General features: G+C 39.8%; 1 protein-coding gene across 2 annotated transcripts in view; it reads right to left on the minus strand.

Annotated features, from left to right (window-relative positions):
- The window catches only part of LOC149319715 (prostaglandin F2 receptor negative regulator-like), a 118,421-nt gene that overhangs the window by 45,564 nt on the left and 52,100 nt on the right, over window positions 1–20,757 (minus strand). For both annotated transcript variants that reach the window (XM_089512239.1, XM_089512238.1), the window contains exon 5: window positions 18,892–19,317. In XM_089512239.1, the coding sequence (XP_089368365.1) occupies window positions 18,892–19,317 (426 nt within the window). The remainder of the gene's footprint in view (window positions 1–18,891; window positions 19,318–20,757) is intronic.

Genomic DNA, 20,757 nt, shown 5'->3' on the forward strand with positions numbered 1-20,757 from the left:
TCCGTGTAAAATTATAACACCATTCCCTTAATATAAACTCAATTGTAAAGTGCAGATAGAAAGAGAAAGAAAAATAGAGCCACTGAGAAACAAGAGGAAGAAAGAAGCCTGCGGTTGGCAAGAGAGCACATTGACTACCTTGTTACAACAGTTCTGCTGGCTGCCAGCCTATTTCTCAGCAGTTAAAAGTACTGCTCCCCCAACACACCTTGATTTTAAATTACTATATAGCATGGGTCCAAACCATCTGAGTATTTGTTGTTGTTGTGTACCTTCAAGTTGTTTCCAACATATGATGACCCTAAGGTGAATCTATGATGGGGTTTTCTTGGCAAGATTTGTTCAGAGGTGGTTTGCTGTTGGCTTCCACGGAGGCTGAGAGCACGTGACTTGCTCAAAGTCACCCACTGGATTTCAATATTATCCTCCTGTATCAGCCTGTACAAACCCAAGGATGTTTGGTGGAGACACCTGTCTCAATCCTATCATCTTAATAGGTGTTTAGAGGGAGTGAAGGAAATGCCCTTCTCTGTGTTTGCTACAAGCTTCTAGAAATCCTTTCCTAGAGAAGCTAGGCTGGCTCCTTCCTTGCTGGCTTTTAGTTGGCAACTGAAGCCTTTTAAAAAAAAATTAGACTAAGAAGCAATTATTTTACACAAAAAGGATTTTTTTTACTATGCTGTACCATTTTTTCCCTTTGGTTTTAATTTTATAGAGAGTTTAAGTCTATTTTAATCTTAATTTTTAATGTTTTTAGCTTACATGCATTTACAATAGCATTTTTTTGATCTCATAAACTGCCATGAGTTCCAGTTTTGAGGGATGAAGCAGTGTGCCTCAGATTATTTTAGAAAGAAGACAGACCAGTATGTCTCTGCTGCAGAACAGCTGTATCTAAGAAACAAGTGGAAACAAAAGAATAAATAATTGTTTCACGTTTGAAACAATGGTGCCTTTAGCTTACACAGCCATTAAACTCTACATCACAAAAGATAGACACATAGGCCCGAGACAGTCAGGTCAAAAATGCCGCCTTGCCGCCGAAACTAGGGTTCTGGAGCGTGCGACAACCTTAGTACTCAAACCCTAGTACGTGCGAGCATCTGCCTAATGGCGGCCGCCCATCCACACAGGGACTGACATCTTTACATAAGCGACGTGCAGCTGCACATCGCTTACGTCACAAGTGTGCCAGTGGCGCACTCTCAATGTAACGGGTGCTGCCAAAAGAACCCGGAAGAACCGGATTCTTTTTACTCAGGAGGGACGTCGCATGGTTTGGCGGCTGCGGTGTCCCTCCGGAGTTAAAACGGGCACCTGCAGACCGCCATTTTTGGGCGATGTCTCTTGGCCCATAGATACACATGCAAATAATCTTTGAAAAAACATCAACCTGAGATGGAGCCTCATCCCCAAATAGACCTGAGATGGAGTCTCATCCTCAGTAAGGACTAAGTATACTGATCAGTAATAGACAGTTGAGTGCTAGCATGTCCTGTTTTGAAGGAATAGTTGGGTGGAACCCTGAACAGGGGTAACTTCTTGGGGAGAATAGTATTCGAGACCTGCCTTCTTTGTTGTGCTACTTTCGTATAAAAACCTTCCTTGACACTGTACAAAGCTTAACAGACCCCAGTCCCTGCCCACAGGCTTACAATTTAATAGACATGAGACAGAAGGAGAAGAGGTGGGGAAAGAATAGGAAGACAAATTTCCAGCAAACCCAGCCACAAATTCTTAAAGTGATATAATTGTTCTGATTATGACCAATGCCAGGGAGGAGATGATCCAGATTGAAACTGGTCTCTTACCCAACCAAATGGACTGGATAATCTGTCCCATCTCTTCCTCAGATGCAGCCAGGTGAGACAGAAATAATTAACAGAAAACACAAAGACAACAGAAAAAACAAAGACATTCAGCTAGACTAGTTTTGAAGTGGATCAAGCAGAATATAGCTTTTCATTTAATTCAGGAAGCCAGGCATGGGCTGAGCCCTATTTAAAAATATTCCAGCAAGCAAGGGCACTTAAACTGACAACCTGTGTTATAAAACTTGTTGAGAGGAATACATGGCTTTCAGTTCACCTCAATTTCCCAAATGAGCGGGATACTTTTCCTTAAACTACTTTAATTTTATAGCATTGAGTTCTAATCAGGAAAATGTTGGCTTTAGTCTCTATTCATTTTTTCGCCTGCATTTTCTTCTGATCCCATTTAGCATCAGGTTGTGAGACTTCATGTTTTCTTCACAGCTTACAATTTCTGGAATTTTAAATGCATTTCTCTTAATTTGCACTTTTGTACAATTTATCTAATTTACACAAATTTTAACCACTGACTGAAGCAAGAAAGGCGCTGAAAACCAATTTCCCACAACTATTCCTGTAAGTCACACACACACTTCTGGTGTGTCAAAATGCCTCCATTTTTACCCATATCATTTATTGTTACTATTCTGAAGGGGAAGTTGATGAAAACAGGATATTTGGGTGGGGGAAGCTTTGGAGGGCATTAGGATTCCCTTCCCCCTTAGTTTTTCTGTACAAACTTACATTAAAATAACCCCTCCAATCTTGCCCCCCCTTTTAAAAAAAGAGCATGATAGATGACTTGTGGGGCTGCAAAGGTGGGGCTCAGCACATATTTTACCCATCCCAGGACTAAAGTATGTTTCTTTTTTAAAAAGAAAAACAATCAATTATGTGCATTTTAATTAAATACACACTTTGTTCTGTATGTACTTGATTTCTCAGAAATACTTAGCAAGCTTCACAAATGTATGGCACTCGTAAGGGGGCTATGAGTGAAATACTCTTCCTCCTGTTCCCTACCAGCTGATTTTCAGTCATACTACCTTTGATTCTGGAGGTAATATATGCATAGTAACTCTAATAGTCTCATTCTCCATTAATTTATCAAATCTTCTTTTAACGCAATCCATTGGGTGACTATCAGTACATCTCATACCTATATATGTGCACATTGCCATATCTGTGTGTGTTGAACCTAAAATCTAACCTTAGACGACTACGGATAACATTTTAGAAGGCCCAAAGACACAGTTGCAATACACATGTAATTAATTACTCATGTATTCCCCTGCATTGATTTGGAGTGACATTTTTCCAAATCTTGTCTTATGTTTCCCTTTGTACATAATGCGTGTTATAACTTTCCAAAATGGGCTAGGGCTCTGGATACTAATATTTCTGCAACTTTTGACTGCTGCCTCTTGGGCAAGAAACATCAGTGAGCCAAACAATTACCAGTAAGTTAGAAGTACCTCTTTCTCATATTTTAAAAGAAGCAAAGTACAATTTCTTTAATGAATCTAATTTTACTTATTATTTTTAATTAGAGGATTGTGTCTAAAGTGCATGGAAACCCACCGGGTGACCTTGGGCAAGTCACAGCCTCTCAGCCTCAGAGGAAAACAAAGGCAATCCTTCCCCAAACATATCTTGTCAAGAAAATCCCATTGGGTCATCAGCTGTTGGAAACGACTTGAAGGCACACAACAGCAGCAGCAGCCTAAAGTGTAATTCCATATTCCAGTTCTACCCATTCGATGTTTGACCAACACTACTGTGGGTTTATATACTTTAAAGGTATGGAACCAGTTGTATAACATTTCTCAGTGAGCCAGTTAAACTCAGTTCAAAAATCTGCTGTCACTAAAAAATTAATTCCTGGCAAGGGATTGTAAATTTGGTTTCCGTAATCTAAGTCTGAGTATAATTTGAATTAAAATAATCTGAGTCAATTGGATTATTAACACAGAGATCAACTGGACTGGACCTTATATTTTAGATACTGCCAGCACTTGGAAGTAACATGTTACAAGAACCAACATTACCTATAACACACTGGAGTGTGTCATATCGACATAACGATGCTACTGTTAAGAAATAACATAATAACTGATTATGTTACTTTTTAGCATACTTAGTAATATTTATACTGCAAAGGGATCTTCTAGCACATTTGAGACTGAGACCAAGGCTGCAACCACACTGCAGAAATAATCTGATTTGGATTATTCCTCGCTCTGGTGCTGCCACACACTACAGTTCTCAGAATTCCATAGCACTGAGCCATGGCAGTTAAAGTGGGGTCAAACCAGATTATTTATGCAGTGCGGATACAGCCAAAGAAAGAAATTGGTAGCATAAGCTTTTGTAGATTTAAGTCATGGGGTGGAGCAGATAGGCACAAAGGAGCAGCCCCAGTCCACTCCAGCCAGAAGTGGGCCCAAACCTTGCTGACTGCATGGCCTGCTCCGAGAACGGCTGCTGCTTACAGGAGCCGGATTATCCCAGCTCCTTTCTGCTACAGTCTAAAGGATCAAAGCAAGGCCCCAGTGCAGCTTCCATCTGCTTTGGAGGCATGTGTCATGTAACCAGCATGCCTCCAAAGTGGCCAGAAAATGCTCCATTTGGCTTGCCTGTTCAAGGCCTAAATCTATGAGACTAACATGGCTATGTCTTTGAATAATATTCAGACTGTAAGTCTGAAGGACAGGAACTGTTTTGTTGTTATTTTACTTATAAAGCACTATGTACAATGATGGCCCCATATAAATAAATGATGATAACAACAACATCAACTCGTAAAGGGCTGTGTAGAAGTCTTCTCTCATTTCCAGGCAGAATTCAAACTATTAGTTATGATTTACAAGAACTTTGGCTTGAACCAAAACTATCTGACAAACCACCTCTTCCATATGAGCCTGCTTCAGTTTTAACATCCTCAGTGATGTTAAATATGTGGGGGGTTTCTAGAACCTCCACTGACAGTTGCAATCTATCTTTAATTAATTTGGGGAATATTTAGCTTGGCTTTGCGAGAGGGGGCAATACATGCAGGAACTAAGCACCACTTATACTGGTAATAATAATAATAATAATAATAATAATATGTTTTATTTATAGACCGCTATTCCGCAATGATCATAGCGGTGTACAGTAAAAATCGTAATGCAGTACAAAATACAAGGTGACAAAGGAGGGAGAAGTCTCGTCCTTCAGGCAGTCCCTGATGTTGCTGGGTCTGCCTGATGGCTCCCTCTGAGGCCAAGATGACAGTTGAGGAGGGAGGGGCCTCTTCCTTCAGGCAGTCCGTGATGTTGCTGGGTCCGCCTGATGGCTCCCTCTGAGGCCAAGATGACAGTTGAGGAGGGAGGGGCCTCTTCCTTCAGGCAGTCCCCGATGTTGCTAGGTCTGCCTGATGGCTCCCTCTGAGGCCGAGATGACAGTTGAGGAGGGAGGGGCCTCTTCCTTCAGGCAGTCCCTGATGTTGCTGGGTCTGCCTGATGGCTCCCTCTGAGGCCGAGATGACAGTTAAAGGAGGGAGGGGCCTCTTCCTTCAGGCAGTCCAAGATGTTGCTGGGTCCGCCTGATCTCTCCCTCTGAGGCCGAGATGACAGTTGAGGAGGGAGGGGCCTCTTCCTTCAGGCAGTCCCTGATGTTGCTGGGTCCGCCTGATCTCTCCCTCTGAGGCCGAGATGACAGTTGAGGAGGGAGGGGCCTCTTCCTTCAGGCAGTCCCTGATGTTGCTGGGTCTGCCTGATGGCTCCCTCTGAGGCCGAGATGACAGTTGAGGAGGGAGGGGCCTCTTCCTTCAGGCAGTCCCTGATGTTGCTGGGTCTGCCTGATGGCTCCCTCTGAGGCCGAGATGACAGTTGAGGAGGGAGGGGCCTCTTCCTTCAGGCAGTCCAAGATGTTGCTGGTCTGCCTGATGGCTCCCTCTGAGGCCGAGATGACAGTTGAGGAGGGAGGGGCCTCTTCCTTCAGGCAGTCCCTGATGTTGCTGGGTCTGCCTGATGGCTCCCTCTGATAACTGATAGAGACTCCAGGCATGGGAAACTACATGAACTTTTATTAGAAGAAATACAAAAGAACACACATACAAAGATAACCCATTCAATCAACCAGCTAACTGAAATAGAAAAATGGAGGGGGGTAGCAAAGGTGAGATAGTAGCTACCTGTCTTGAAGAAAGAGTCCATGGAAAGCCAGGAAGTATAAAGATTCAAGCTGTGAGAATGCAGGTTTCATGAGGCAGACAGAAGCAAAAAAAAGGACTCAGACTGAGGCCTGAGAGCAACAGTCACCATGCAGGCAGAGGGGTGGGGCAATGGTAGCCAAAATGTTATGTTAGGGTGACAGACCCTTAAAGCCAACCCCATTCATAGATGCTCTGTGAGTAACCAAAAGGTTGGCTGCTCCTCAATGGATCCTGAGAAGGTTCTCCAAAGTAGAGAGGTTTTTTTCATACTTTGGAGATGAGAAGATTTGATCAATGATGCTTCATCAACTTTACAATACACAAGATATGGAAACCGCAGAAATAAAAGGCCAGGAAGCGTGTTGTGTCCTTGGCCCAGTGCTATTCAACATCTTTGTCAATGACTTGGACGAAAGAATGGAAGGCATGCTTATCAAATTTGCAGATGACACTGAATTAGGAGAAGTAGCTAATGTCCCAGAGGACCAGATCAACATTAAAAACGACCTTAATAGATTAGAAAGCTGGGCCAAAACCAACAAAATGAATTTCAACGTGTGGAAATATAAGGTACTGCACTTAAGCAGAAAAAATGAAATGCATAAATATGGGATTGGGGGGGGGGGGCAACTGTCTTAGCAAGGCTACATGTAAAAGAGATCTAGGAGTCCTAGTAGACTACTAGTTGAACATGAGTCAACAGTGTGATACAGCATCTAAAAAGGACAATGTGATTCTAGGCTGCATCAATATAGTGTCCAGATCAAGAGAAGTAATAGTGCCACTCGATTCTGCTTTGGTCAGGCCTCACCTGGAATACTCTGTCCAGTTCTGGACACAACAATACAAAAAGGATGTTGACAAACTGCAACGTGTCCAGAGGAGGGTGACCAAAATGGTAAAGAGTCTGTAAACCATGCCTTATGAGGAAACACTTAGGGAGCCTGGAGAAAAGATGGTTAAGAGGAAATATAATAGCCCTGTTTAAGAATTTGAAAGGATGGAGCAAGCTTGTTTTCTGCTGCTCCACAGAACAGGACACGGAACAATGGATGAAAGCTACAGGAAAACAGATTCCAGCTAAACATTAGGAGAAACTTCCTGATGGTATGAGCTATTCAACAGCAGAACACACTCCCTTGGAGTGTGGTGGGGTCTCCTTCTCTGGAAGTTCTTAAACAGAGGTTGGATGATCATCTGTCAGGAGTGCTTTGATTGTGAGTTTCTGCTTGGCAGGGAACTGGACTGGTAGACCCTTGTGATCTCTTCTAACTCTATGGTTCTGTGATGTTAAGATGTGAATGGTGGATTCTGGTCTTGTTTGTTTGTTCTGGTAGAATTCATCTTTTGGCTTTTGGTTTCCATCAGAAACGTAGAGGCAGTTTGTGTGGCAGTACATTTTCACCATGCTCCTTCATCCCTGCACCTTTCCACATGACTAGGTCTATGTGAAGATTTTCATACCAACTCTTAAGTGCTGGTAAATCACCTCTAAAATGTTGAGGAAGCATGTGTGTGTGAAAGCCTGGCACGCTTCCGCATCATCAGAGAATCGTCAACTCCCTCTAGTGTCACTGAATTGTTCCGGGGGGAATAACGGAAACTTTGCGTTCAGAGGAAATTCCCTCTCCTGCAACAATTCAGTGATGCTAGAAGGAGCCAACAATTCCCTGACGATGAGGAAGTGTGCCAGGCTTTCACACACATGGGCTTCCTCAACGTTTTAGAGGTGATTTACCAGTGCTTAAGAGCTGGTATGAAAATCTTCTGTGTCATTCACACTATCTATTCTGCTGCTATGTATGCCCGTGTAATCCTGTTTGTTCATGCTGACGCTAATTAAATTATCGCTGGATTGATAAATATATTTGAGGATGTTTGGATGTTTACGCACCATTGTCATAGCCACATCTGTTGAAGACATGGAAGGGAGCCTTCTCAGTAGCTGTTTCTAGGCTGTGGAATTCCTTCCCATAAGAGGCATGGTTCACCACCTCTCTCCTCTTTTTCCAATGGCAGAGAAAGACCTTTTTATTTTGACAAGCTCTTAGCTCACTGTGACAGATCAGTCTTTTAATGGGGTGTGTTGCACAGCACTTTTATCTTCTTTAATATGCTTTAAATATATTTTACATTAATGTTTTAATTAAGATTGCTTATTTAGCTGTGGTATTTTTATTTTTAGGTTTTTAGCAGTATTTTGTTTTAATTTAATTTGTCACTTTGAGTCCTGTGCTGAGAAAAAGGCAAGCTATTAAATAAATAAATGCATTCTTGAATTTTAATATATTTTTAAAATTAAAAATAGCTTCAAGTATCAGGTAAACATAGGTTTTCAATTTCATTCCAGCAAAGACCTAACTGAAAGGGAAAGTGTATTTTTATGATTACCTTTGTAACAAACCATTTAATTTTGAATCTATTGAGAATAGAGAGGTAGACTGATAGAAATTGATTTACTTTGGGAATTGTTTAATTTAGTAAAACTTGAATAAACTTGATTATTTTTAATGGTTAAATGGTAGGGATTACATGTTGATTGTCTTTATATTTTTAAACCAACTTAACTGTTTCTGAAATTGAATAATCCAAAAACAGTATGCATTATGTTATATTTTATTTTTCTCCATCAATGTACAGCATTTCTATCTACTAGAAACCAAACCAGCCTCTTTCCACTCATGCACACAGAATGTTCAGCTTAAAAATATCAGACATCAGCATTGAGGGTGGTTGTTTGTAGTAGCTTGGCTGCTTGACTGAACTCCTTCCGAACTCAGCCTCCAATTCACATTCCTCCTCCTCTGCCCCCCTAAAAATTGTCTTTGATGATCAAGAGATATTAAATATGAATAAAGGATAGCAGAAGCTTGTCAGTAAAAAACTTCCAATTCTTGTTTTTGAAAGGCATGCCTGTTCTTAAGAAGTACTCCTTGATTTGCCACTTAGCTTTCAGTTTCCATTTGTGATCGATCTCATTATAAGAACTAAGGTATCTATCTTCAGCTTGTCAGTCGAGCACATTACTTTGCCTTTAATGTAACCCACAGTGTTCCAGCAGAGATACCCTTCAAAAATGCCAAGCCCTAACATTCTACCAAATGCATGGTAGTAAATTGGAAAGAAGACCTATTTAGACGATGGAGGCTTTATTAGCTTGATACAGCAGTGCAAAACAGATTAACACACGTAAATCCAATATGGTGCTGACCAATGCACCATTTTTAAGGAAGGGTTTTTTTTTTTATCAAAATAGCCCTTTGTTGCCATATCACCTCCAAGCTTATTCTTTAGAAGTCAAACTATTTCTTTTCCCTCCCTCCTTCCCTTTTTAATTAATCTGTTTTTAGCAGTGCAATTCTACACATTTACTATTTACTCATAAATCCAGTAACAGTGTTCAGTCGAATGTAGCATACTCGCAGGTAAGTATAAATGCAATTACAGATTAAATATTGAAATGTTATTCAGAAAGAATTCCTGCTGTTCTGCCACTTACAATATTCCCCTAGGTTAGAGTTCAAGGTGGCCAACAAGAACAACACAATAATAAGTACGAGGATGAATTTTAAAATAAAAAGATTACAAACTTTCTTTCAATTTACATTCTCTAAACCATAGCTCCCAAAAAGTTCATTAATGAAGGTTAATCAATTTCTAAACCATAGCTTCCAAAAGATTAATCAATATGTTAACACTGTACCAAGGGGCTGAGGCAGGAACTGATTTGTGCATGCAACATAGTTTAGTACAGTCTTTCCCAACTTAATGCTTTCCTATCCTGACATGTGACTCCAATCATCACTATCCATTATGGCTGTGGATGATGGAAACTGTAGCTCAAGCTATCTGGAGAAAAGGATATTAGAAAATGCTGCTTTAGTAGCATGTCTAAACTAAGTAGAAGATCAACAAACATAGATAGCCACCCCACCCTGAAATTTTCCACACCATGTTACAACCAACTTTGTAAATACTCACAAACACAATTATATTCATGCAGTGTGTTAAAAATTTTACTCCCATTGCAAACATGTTTAAAAGAAAATGCACTTGTCACAACTTTGCACTAACAGCATAAAATCTGATAAATGCCATATTTAATACTGTATTCTAGATGAAAATAACCAGATTTAAAAATAAAGTGTTTGGTAAGATTTACATTTTATTTAGCTGCCTGTTAAGTGTTTGTGAATATTAGGTATCTGTGTTTCAGCATCTTTAAAACCAACCATGTACAACTGCAAAGCACAGAAGGTGTTGCAGGTTTGGTTACCCACTCATAAATTTATGCCAGTGTGACACATTACAGGATTCCTGGAAGTTAGAAAAGCACATGGTATAAAATTTATGAGCAAAGTAAACCACTGGTACAATACATAAAGGCTGGAAGATTTTGTTAAACTGAGTCTAGCAGAATATCCATGGAGGTGATCAATCTGCATACAGTATTCCTTTCCCCCCACACCCACATCCATTTGTTTTTTCTGTGCATTTCTTAATCTTAAGGATTTTTGGCTGTGCATTTTGGTCCTTTCCTTACTGGCCCTGTCCCACTGTTCAATCCTTTTCCCAAAGCCATTCAACTGTATGGGTGCAATAAAGTGAGCATTATAAATGAGAGCCTCCAAAACTGAGGAGTATTAATTATATACCCCAAAGTCTGGTGTCCCCCCAAATATACAATCACTTTGCATTGATTTGTGGCACAAAATGCTATAAAAAGAGTCTCAAAATTTGATCTGGAGGGCTTTAAACTGAGTTAGACAACAGGTACAGACTCTCCATATTCAAAAAGACGGGTTTACACCAAATATTGGTGTAAATAACACAGGAGGAATTGGACCAATAATACATGTATTCAACAATAGGGGGGAAAAAACCAATAATGAAACAGGTAGACAGAATGACCCATGGTGTTAGGTGTGTCTACATTACTGCAAAGATAATGGGAAATAAAATGAACTTGAACTCTTAACACAGCCAAGTAAACATGATTTAATAGGCATCACTGGATCTTGGAGAGATGAGCCTCATGACTGGAATATAATAATACAGGAGCATAAGCTGTTCCAAAGAGACCTATTCCAAAGAAATACAGGAAAAGCAACATTACATGTGAAGGATCTACACATCTGAACATAGTCGGACATGCACGTCAGAATTTAAGAAAGCTGATTTCAGTAAACCTGGAGAAATGCTGGGTGTAATCCTGTGGTTAGAAATGCTCAAGGGAAAGAAGTTTGACCTGAAAAGTGGTTTCATATAGCTGAGATACTGAATGCAGAACTATGAACAATTCAAATAGGAAGAAAACTGGAACGTTTGTAGAAACAGGGTGTTTTCTTTCAGATGAGCTGAGATTTAAAATGGACATGTACAAGAAATAGAAGAAATAGTACATAACCAAAGAAAAATGAGAACAAAATTTTAATATATAGAGAGAAAGTAATAAAAGAACAGTTTTAAATATTTTTAGAGGAAGAGGAAGAACAAAGAAATGGGACAGCCACTGTGTGGAGAAAATGGTCAACTACTAGTAGGAGACAGAGAAATGGTAGAATTGTTCAACACCTTATTTGACTTAGGGCCTTTACAGACCGCCCCTTTTTATACCAGATTGAGGCTGCAGCAACCTCACACCATGGCCCTGATTTGGCCTTTCAAGGGTGCAAAAAGGAGCCACAAAAAGCAGCTCCCTTTTGCACCCTCAAAATGACACCATAGCTGTGGCGGTGTGGCTATATGGCACCCCTTTGGCACTGCATGATCTGGATGCAGTGCCAGAGGTGCGCCATGACATCACACACCATCTGGAGCAGCGTGCAGACTCGGGGTGTGATAGGGGGGGGGGCAGAGTCAGGTGTACATCATCAGGACGCTGCACCTCGACTCTGCCCCAGGCTGGCCTTTCAGGCTCTCAGTCTTCTTCCAAAAGAAACATGTGTACTCAACCTTGCTTAATCATACAATGGAAGACTGAAGTCCAGAATAGGTAAAGTAGTAGTACAGGTAGAGTAGTATTAACAACTCTACATCCACAGGTACTAAAAAAACTTGGAGATGTAATCTCAGAGTCACTGTTGATCACCTTTCAGAATTCCTGGAGAACAGGGGAAGACTGGATGAGGGCAAATGTTGTTCCTATCTTCAAAAAGGAAAGAAAGGAGATAGAACAACTACTATCCAGTCAAGTTGACATCAATACCAGTACAGTTTCTATAATTAAACATGAAACAGTCTGTGAACACAATGGTGTGAAACACAAGGTGATAATGAAGCAGCTTCCGGATGCTTTGGAGGTGTGCTGATTAGGCGTCACACTTCCAAAGCTGCCAGAAGTTGCACCCAAACCATGCTCAGGTCCTTAAAACTGGAGCAAAAAGGAGCTGGGGTAAATTGGCATCTAACGATGCCAGTCAGCTCCTGTGGTCACAGCCCGCCTTGGGAGCAGGCCATGTGGTCTGCAGGGTTCCAACCCACTTGTGACCAGAGTGGATTCGGGCCCCTCTTTTGTGCCTGTCTGCTCTGGCCCCTAGAAATGAATACTGTGATTTCTGTGAGGCAGAAATTCTAGGCAGTACAGTTCAAGAAAAATATTGACAAACTGGAATATGCACAGAAAAAGGTGACCTAGAGGAGAAAAGGATGGGAAACAAAGTCCTGTGAGCAACCAGTTTAGGGAACTGGATATGTTTAGTTTGGAGAAGAGAAAAATGATAGGTGACATTACAGCCATTTTTAAAAATATGAAGAGATATTATAAAGAGAAGATGGAGAAAGTTTGTCTTCTACTGTAACAATGGATTTAAATTACAAGAAAAGAGATATCCTCTTCAAACATTAGAAATAATTTCCTGACAGAAAGAGCTATTCCACAGTGAAATAGACTTATAGGGTGGTGGATTTTCCCTGTTTGGTAGCCTTTAAACAGAGGCTCGATGGCAGTCTCCCAGAAGTGCTTTAGCTATGTATTCCTCCATGGCAGAGTGTTGGACTTGATTGCCCTCCAAACCTGTTATATAAATGATTTCATTAATATGACTTAAATGTACTGTAATTCAAATATACAGAGACAGTGTACTTTAATTCTGGGAATTGTAACATGGCTGAGACATTTTGCTGGACTACAGTTTTTTGAGCGACATCAGATCACCTTATAGTTCAAGATGCAGCACTTAAAGCTAAATCAATCCATGCGGTTTTCTGTGTAGCCCTCCAGATGTCGTTAGATTTCATTTCCCATCAGCCTAGCACATCAAGGTGAGGAATACTGGGACTTACATTCCAAAAGGACAATGCATTTCCTCTCTATATATGTGAGAGTGCATCAGTCAATAGGATGCAAGCTCCAAACTCTGAACCTTAAATACCACATAATGTACTGGAAGGTTAATAGGCAGACAGGGCTATTACAAATCTGGAGGATAAACAAAATATGTATGCTAGAGATCAAGACCACTTGTGTTCAAGACCTAGCCTACAAAAAGTCATTCCACTGAAGATGACAGTTAACAGGCCTAAGTCACATGCTTATAACTTACAAAGTCTAGTAAAAATGTCTGTGTGGACCGATGTTTGTCAGTTAGGCAGTTTAGCTTAATGTGCTTTTGTTTACAGTTACACAGTGCAACTCAAAATCAAAAACCAAAGATGCACCAATCCCATCTTATCCTTTGAAGAAAATGTTTGAAATGGAAAAGGCACCATTAAAAACAAAAATGGCATGTCAAAATGCAGGTTTCCTCATTATTTTACATTTGGTGACAAAGTGGAATTTCCAAAAATATTACAGAAACTGCATTTATTAAAAGAATGGATGGCACAGAATATCATACATGCCTCTGTCACCGTATTTTCTTTCAGATCATGCAAATCCAATCCAAAGAAGTATAAACAGATTTCTAGAGCATAAGAAAAATAGAATGAATACACCTTTCACAAAAAAGTACCACGTTTTAAGTCTGAGCAGCCATTACACTGTTTATGCAACATTTCCCTCAAGATACTCAACAGCTTAAAAGCCTCATGTGAGTGACAAGCAATTTAGCTGTTTACTTTACATACCCACCCACCCTGGCTACAATTTTTATCTCAATCAAGAAATAGGAAAACAGGGCAGATTTTTAAAAGACACGTTTCTATAAATGATTCGAGGCATCCCTATATTTGTATACACAGATAAACTAACATGCAAACTTTTGTCACACATGCTCATTCGGATCATGCTTGTTGATCTCTGCTTGCACAAAGTGAAGGAGTGCAAAATTGTGGCAGCCACCACCACCTGTAGCTGCCTGGCAGTCCTCTCCATGCATGGGTTTTTGGGAATTGTGAGAAATGGCAGTCGAAAGGGGGCAATTGGACTGCCTCTCAAGTGGGTATCAGAGAGTGAGGTTCTCTGTCTAGTCCCCCTGGGAAGTATAAAATCATTCTCCCCAGTGCACCACTTAATTTGGGACTTCATCATTCTCTGAACAGAATCTAGAGAGGAGAAAGGAACTGGCAACAAAGAGACAGAGGCTGGATCAGCAACAACTACACAGCAAGGCAGCCGAGGTGACAAAGAGGAAATGCAGCACAGCACAACAGCATCTGGGAGCTGGTAGCAAGCCAAAGCAGGGGAATGATTATACTTGAGTGGGCAACTTGAGGAGTTAAGTGAGCCATATAGCTAGATATCCATGGGCTTAGAGCCAGCCATTAAAAACAGCCTTTGTTTAGGGATCAGGAATATGTTGCAGGCTCACAAGCACTTTCCTTCCAAATCTTCTAAAATTTGTTTTAATTAAGAGTTTGCTATGCCAACTGAATTGGGCATAACCACAATTAGAGCTGAAACCACAGTTGTTCAGAAACTAAGCTGAACTGTCTGGAAACCATGGTTTGCAGTCTATCAAAACTCTGTAAAGATTTTGCTGTTGAGACAGCAGGAAAAAAAGGAAGAGTGCATTGCAGGCAGATAAACTCAAACAAGAAAATTACAATTCTGAATTTGCAAGACAGCAGTGCTGTTAATAACAGGGTGTCTTTAAGGTTTCTCATTCATAGGGACACCCATAGGTCAAAGCGAGTGTGATGGTAATTAACAAATATTTTTTTTTAAAATGTATGGCTCTATTTTAAAAGCAGACTTACACCTTACTTATGAATGCAGTATTTACTTAATTGTCTTCACTGACACCATATCTTATTCTTACATGGTTTTGGAGGCCTAAATATTTTTAGGAAATAAAACCCTAGAGGGACTATTCTTTGAGCTGTTGTAGATATAAGTATGTTTGAATTATTGATATAAATGCAAAGGTTTGGATTTTAAAGTAAGTATCTAGTTACTAGCCAAGTTAACCACATATTATTTTATCTTACCCTCTAATTCATTCCTTTTAGGTTCAGTTAAGAAAATACATAGCTGATTCTGAAAATCAATGCTTACACTTTTAAGAACAGAGAAATTTGGAATACAATGACAGCAGCAGCATATGTTTTGTATTCACTAAAGATAACTGAAAAAAAGGAGCATGAGACTTCTGGCCTGGGCTACAGACACACAGATGTGTGCCCAGAAAGATATGGGGAAGAGAGAATAGCAGAACAGCGGCTGAACAAGGACTGGCAAGCAAATAAACAGTACAGGAATGCCACTGTTAACCAAGTATATGTGTTCCTAGGCATTATTTCTTAAAGAGAAAATTTGGTATCATAGACAGAAATAATATGGTGTAGGTTCCTAACACTACAAAGAATAAGAGCAGTTCTACATGTTTCGGCAAACTTTTATTCAAAATTAACAATATGCACATATGCTGTTTATCTTGCCCGTTGTAGGCAGGCATACATGGCTACAGTAGAATCAGCTATAATAGAATGTCATTCTTTCCCAGCTCAAGGTTTATTGCTTTGTTTACTGCATGCTTGCTGCTGCAATAGAATACAAAAAAATCTGTGTTTCCCCTCTTTCACTTTCCTCCCAATGTTGATTCTGATTTTTTTAAAAAGCCCAACTAGACAGAGGAAAAAGAGTATGGAGGTTCTGAGCAGACATTTAAAAGCCTTTCCAAAAAGGGCTTCTTTATCAGAGGCTATGATAAATGATGTATGTCTGCGTATAATGCACTTTAACTAAGGGATCTCAAAGTAACCATCGATACAATTGATTTGCAAATTATTCTGCCAAAGTTATTAGGCTGCAGAAAAAAATCATTAATTTACAATCTCTTCCGCTATTCTTTTTCTTTCTGCAAGGGAGGAACAATCAGACAAACAGAACTATCTCTAGCATTGCTATTGGCCCACTTGATTGCTGTGATGGGCAGGCAAGAAGGGGCCACCTTGAATCCCATTTTGGGAAAAAGGCAGAATACAAATCCAATCAATCAATCAATCAATCAATCAATCAATAAATAAATAAATATTTTTACATTCTGCCATATCCAGTACAGAGACACAGGGAGTGGTACAATTAAACATAATTACAGCATTTTTCTATCCCTTTAACTGCCATGGCTACTTCCTATAAAATCCTGGGATCTGTAGTTTGGTGTGGAACTACAGTTCTATGACAGATATTTCTAGATACCTCATAGACATAGGCCATCTATGTTGTACCACTGGCCATGAAAGAAATGGCATTTGACTTCTTCTGTAGCCAGCACAGAAAGTCAAGTAGTCTGTCAGTATTGGTAAATACTGAAATATAGGTGCTGCTATTTCCAATAGACTCCGGAGACCTGAGTTTTAATCCCTGCTCAATCAGGCAAACCCAGTAGGGAACCATGGGTGAGTCACACTTTCTCAGCCTCAGATGAAAGCAATATCAACTCACCCACCCACCTCCCGGCAAGAAATCATGCCAAGAAAACCCAATGGTAGATTCTCCTTAGGGTCACCATAGATTGGAAACAACTTGAAAGTATGCAACAACGTTACATATAGCAGATGTATCAGTATGCCAAATCTATGAAGTCTCAATTTATGTGGGATATGTAATATCTGCTAACAGTATCAGACATAGCACTGAGGTACAGAGCCTTAAATATACTACTGGGCAGGGAGACAACTTTTACTGTGCAATTGCTATTAGGGATTCTACAGCTTTATGAGAAGCTCACAGCACAGACAAGCATTCAAAAACTGTCTGGATGTGTGCAGAATGGATAAATGTTCAAAAGCATCTTGACTGGCTGTAGGTTATCTTAAAACATGTGAACACTGATATGCAGCTGTCTTATACCAATACAGATCATTGGTTCACTTAGCCTTACGCTGTTATAATACCTACCAGCAATTCTCCAAGAGCATGCCTAAAACACTAAATACTTAAACTGGATTGCCAGGGAATTGTAATTTTTCCAAGTGCTGAAATGCATGTGCTCTGACTTTGAGCTATGAACCCTCCCCTACTCTACAAACTTCCTGTTAGAAAAAAGTGCATCACATAAATGTATATCAAATCATTATGGAGAAAAGCAACAAGGACAATAGTAAGCTATGCATTCAATGTCTGACAAGTTTTAGACACAGGGCCAGGAATTTGCAGCTCATTATGAACTCCCCCTATTATGAACTCCCAGATGTTATTAAACTGACTGAAGAAAGACACTAGCTACAGTGGAAACACATCTCAAACAGTTTACAAAGTGCAGACAAAGTTGGAATTCTGGTACCAGGGAAAAACTTCCCAGTCATTTGAAAATGCTGCAAAAAAGTGTAGACCTTTTTAACCCTTTCATCCTACACTTTTAATAATACATTTTTTTTACTGTACAGTATTTAATTTATTTTTAGTGTATAGGTAGAAGGAAGGCATATTACTTGGTGAACTATGCTCTGAGGTTCTTTCTCACAGAGCTGCTTACCATATTAACGTGTTCATGTTTGTGCTTATAAATTCTGTCTATAGAATAATACATAGAATTTCCTATGATTGGGAATCAGGTAATAAAGAGTACCATGCATAGTTCCTTGTCCATCATTATGAAATAAACAAAACCATTTTTGTAGTAAAATGTAAAGTAATGAAAGTTTCAGAAATTCTGTAATATATAAAAATGTGTACAAAATTTTTCTGTTTGCTTAGAGAGATATCTCTATAGAGAAATTTCAGAGATATCAACTTTTCTTGTGCTGCAGGACAATTCAGACATGTAGTCTGAACTGTTTCCACTGAACAACAGAAAGGTTTATTTAGAGCTTTTTATTGGATACCATACAGAGTCTTGCACATTACCAAGGACCATGCAAAGTTGCATCAACAAATGACAGTACATGTATTCAAACCAAGCAGAGGAGAAGAGTTTTTTTAGCATCTCTAATTCATGTAAAATTCCTCTTGCAAGCAATCCCAACTGGGCCACAATCCCAATCTGTTACCCCATTTTGATAAAGCCCACCCACGAAGCCCTGCCCTTCAGGAAATCCCATATCTCACTCCTTGCCAATTTAATTCTATACCTCTGAAAAATTCCATTACCTCACCCCTCCCAACAATGTTCTTATTATCTCTGTCAGAGACAGTGCATTGCAAAACTGCTTATAGTTCCAGATTCCCTATCTTTGGAGATACTGTCTCCTCTTGATTCTGTACCTGGGCACAGGGACTTGTGATGATGTGTTTGATCCCCAAAATTATTTCTGGTCAAGGCCTCCTGATCACCTTTTATTGACTCTGCTATCACTCTTACTGCATATTCCTAAATTATGTTATTCTGTTTGTTCTCCTCATAAGCCACTTCTATCTTCTTCTTTCCAAACATGTCTTAGGGCAGATGGATATATATCTACTGAGACCCTTCAGAATTTTTCCATCCATGAGTGTCTATTATGACAAGTTACTGAGACGCCAGCAACTTGCATCACACTCAGACTGTTCAAAATTCCTACCTTGTGTAGACCATAAAATGCTCACAGGCATGGAAGCCACATCCTTGATCTTTATCCAGCTGTTATTGCGCTGCCTACTCCATGCCGAAATCACACAGTAATAATCTCCTCTGTCTGCTTCAGAAGTCCACTGGATTCGTAACCGAAAAGTGTCCACAGTTGGCTTAGAGAAAATAATTTCCCCATTCTGGGCTCGTTGTTTGCTTCTGTCTCCAACTACCAGAGTCCAGTCTGCATCCATGGTGGCAAGAAGTTCATCTTTTACCACTTCATCACTGCGCAAGGGCAATCTGTAGTACCAGGATACAGTGAAACGTATGTTTGCTTCAGTATTCTGTGCCTCTGTGATCCTACACTCCAGTTCTGTGGGATCTTCTGAAAACGTAGGTGTTTTAGAAGAATTTATAAATACATTATAATTTGGCTCTGTATAGGATTTGGAAAAGCAGAAAGGAAGCCAATTAAAATGTGAAAGAAAGACCAATCTAGAAATACAGATCAAATTTTCAAATCTCTCTTATTTATTCTTATTTCAAAACTGCAACACTGTATCAGCATCTTTACCAGATAACAGGGTTTTTTGTGGTAACAGTGGTCAATATCTTTATCATACAACACTGTCTCCATAGCATTATCTACTGATGCTTTTAGCTAAACCAACAGCAAATCGTTTAGCCAGAATTTAGTCAGCAAGGATGGTGATTTTCTTAGAATGGTTTCATAATACAGAGAACACTCTTGTCACAGAATAATGCACTTGACATTGCAAAATCTGCCTTTCAGGGAAGTGGTTGATTACAATGATAGGAGATCAACATCTCAGAAGAACATGCCCAGACTATGTTATGTTTGTGTGCACTGTTTTACTATTTGAGTTTACTGTCCACTTTCAGTAACATATTAGCAGAAACTGCCCATGGAGTCAACAAATGTTAAGATCAGTCCCCAGCTGTATTTGTTCAAGGTACAGAACATGACTTAAAGTTACTGAAGATGTACTTCAAGTTGACCAGCTAACATAGTTCCTCCTACCACTCCTGGAAATTTTTGCAAATTTAAAATATAAACTTTTTACAACATTACAATGATAATAAATGTGAAGGAACTCTGAAAGACCCCTCTACCTGTTCTTAGGAGCAATATCAATATTCCAGAGAAAGGGGTGGGGAGGGTACCTAAATAACTAGGTATTTTACAAATCACAGAGTTTCTGAGATTAACTGGATGCACCCACACAGAGTTTACAGAAGCAGGTAATATCCACAACAGAAGCATGAACAAAGTTTTATGCTCCGATAATAATGTGGGGAAAGCTGAAGAGAAATGGGGTTTCACTTAATCATGTCTGTACTGGAATGACCTACAGTGGTGGATTCCTACTGAAAGTTTTGGTTTTGACATTAGTGCTCCAGCTAGGTTCTCTTTACACTGACTCCCAGACAGAGGATTTAGAAGGAAGGAATAAAAGGCTTGCTGGATAAACCTCATTCCTGCACTCTGTCAGCTGTCAAAGAACAGCCTTGCTGACAGTTCAATGACTTAATACCCTGCCAAGCTCTCAAACTTCAATCAAGGAGGAGGAGGCTGGTGATGAATTCTGGATGTCGTTTATGTACCTCAAATGATGAGAACCCCGCACCCACCCTCAGGCAACATAAGTTCAACCGAAGACTAGTTTTATCCTCCCTTTATACCTGCACCCAAGTAATTACTAATTGGGGACAGATAAAGGAGAAGAAGCACCTATTGAATTTCCCACAAAATATTTTTAAATGCAGGCAAGATGTACTCAAAAATCTTTCAGAAGCAGAATTACTACCAGATAATAGTTGGAAAAGGAATATCCTTTCCCTCTAAGTCAGGTCT

The sequence above is a fragment of the Sceloporus occidentalis genome, unplaced genomic scaffold (genome assembly GCF_023333645.1).
Source record: "Sceloporus occidentalis isolate IW3139 unplaced genomic scaffold, rSceOcc1.0.p SCAF_2, whole genome shotgun sequence".
Taxonomy (NCBI): domain Eukaryota; kingdom Metazoa; phylum Chordata; class Lepidosauria; order Squamata; family Phrynosomatidae; genus Sceloporus; species Sceloporus occidentalis.